The following is a 2122-nucleotide window of genomic DNA, read 5'->3' on the forward strand; positions in this document are numbered from 1 at the left end:
GCCCCTGCCTCACACTGCCTTGAGCCTGCAGCATTGGCTCCGGCAGGGTCCGCGCTCTGCTCCCCGGCTGGGATGGATGCTGGGCTCTCCTGGGCTGGTACCTGCTTGCTTAGGCTGGGAAGGGGAGCTGGTGATGAGCAATGGGTAGCGAGGCCAGGGAGGAATAGCCATGGGGTGGAGGAAACGGGGAGCTGTTGGAGTGGTGGGTGGTAGGATCTGATGGGCAGCACAGCACAAGGTCCTGTTCCCTCTGCCTGACTGGCAGGGGGAGGCAGAAGGACCTGGGTGCCGCATCCTGCCCAGATCTGCAGCTGAGCCGGTCTCTGTGCTCTGCAGAGGAAGACCGGCGGTGTGGAGGTTTCTTTGTTCTCCCTGCTCCTCGCTGCAATGGCACTGGTCCCTGTGCGTCTGCAGCTGGGGGAAAGGTGGTTGGGGAGGACAGCAAGGAGCTGGAGATGATGGGAGGGGGTACGCTAGTCACTGGTGCTTTTCTGAGCAGCAGCTGGATACTGCTTCAGGCTCCCTCTCTCTGCCCTGGCCATGCTGCTGCCCTCTCCCAGCCGTGGGCACCTGGGTGGGCTCCTGCGCCCTGGTGCCGTCCTTGGGAGTGCCTGGTCAACAGTCCTGCCGCGTACGCTGGGGTTGCTTAGGTTCCTCCTGCTCGGAGAGTGCATGGTGACACTCTTTTCCCAGGACACTGCTCTCTGTGTTGGTTTCAGCAGCACTTCTGGTGGTGGTTTAAAGCTGATCCCATTCATTGCTGGTATCTCCATTGCTGTGCAGTAGTGCCCAGGAACTGGGGTCTTGTGCTGGATACTGAACCCGCTCTATTGGGTTGGGATGTCCTCCAGCTCACTCGACTGCAGAGGCTTGTCTCTAGTGTGGGTTTGCCAGCCCCACAGCAGAGGAATTGTCCTCCTGGGGCAGCTCTGCCCTGTAGAGAGAGGCAGGACCTCAGCGGGCATTACAGGCTGTCAGCTCGGAGGTGCCTAGAGCTGCATGGGCTTCAGTAACTGGGGGTCAGATGTGCCCTGAGGACACGGACATGTACCCACCAGGAACCAGGGGCTTCTCTAGCCCCAGCCCTGCCAAGTCAATTACTCCTCTTTACAATTCTGTGTGATGGTGCCCAGTGTGATGCAGCCCAGGTTCTGGAGGGAGGGGACAGCAGCAGCTTGCTGAGGTGATGCAGACCAAGGGTGGAAGGGGTTGCAAAGCATGATGCTGGCCCTGGGGTGTTACAGGCCTTCCGTGTTGCTTGTCAGTGCTGCTTTTTAGGATTGGTTGGTGCAGGGGGCTCTTGTGAGGGGGGATGTGGTGGAGAAGCCTTGTATCCTGTGCTGAATTTCGACATGTCCTTCATTCTGGTTTTAGGTGCGGCCGTCAGGCACTGTGACGAGGAGAAGGGCTGGCTGGAGCCAGATCTCTTCAACTGCACTTCACCTGCCTTCAAGGAGCTCTCCCTGCTGGTAATCCTCTCTCAGCTCTGCAGCCATGACAGGGCAGGAGCCATAGGAACAAGGGCTCACGGCCAGGTTCCAAAGAGCTCGGCTCTCTGTGGGCACCTAGAGTAGGGGAGGGCCTTGCCACAGTGCTCAGCACCTTTCTCTTCTCTTCTTCTGCCCCTAAACCCATCCTGTGGCAGCATTGGTCTGAACTGAAGCTCACTTTGGTTTAGTCTAATATTTTGAGTGTCCCCATCAGAAATGGCCTGTGTCCTGCCCCAGTATTTAAGAGGAAAACGAATAACCTAAGCAGGGCTGAATTATTTGAATTTGGCAGCATGTCTGCCCCATGAGACATCTCTAGCCCACAGACCTTTCAGTGACAAATCCTTTTGAAGTATCCAGGCGAGTTTACTGAACACTTGTATCCCACCAAGGCTGAACTGTAGCTGAAGCCAGGAGAGTTTCCAGGGAAGAATTGCTAGATACTTGCCCTGTCCTTTAATCTTCTTGGCCTCTATTGTGTATGGTACTGGGTTAGCTGGGCCTGGCCTAGATGCAGCCCTTGGTGTGTTGCTGGAGGCTGTTTGGCTGCCAGAGATGCTCCCTGTTCTAGTGACCACCACCGTGAGTGTCCCTGGTTTACGCCATGGTTTCAGAAATCACCTCTGGGTTCA

The 2122-nt window shown here is 56.8% G+C and overlaps 1 protein-coding gene across 1 annotated transcript in view; it reads left to right on the forward strand.

Annotated features, from left to right (window-relative positions):
• Positions 1-2122, forward strand: part of LOC104272888 (cadherin EGF LAG seven-pass G-type receptor 3-like) — a gene marked incomplete at both ends in the record, with an annotated part of 39577 nt that overhangs the window by 17604 nt on the left and 19851 nt on the right. The window contains 1 exon segment of the mRNA XM_009867999.1: positions 1375-1469. Coding sequence (XP_009866301.1) covers positions 1375-1469 — 95 coding nt within the window.

Source organism: Apaloderma vittatum, unplaced genomic scaffold (assembly GCF_000703405.1).
Source record: "Apaloderma vittatum isolate BGI_N311 unplaced genomic scaffold, ASM70340v1 scaffold24144, whole genome shotgun sequence".
NCBI lineage: Eukaryota > Metazoa > Chordata > Aves > Trogoniformes > Trogonidae > Apaloderma > Apaloderma vittatum.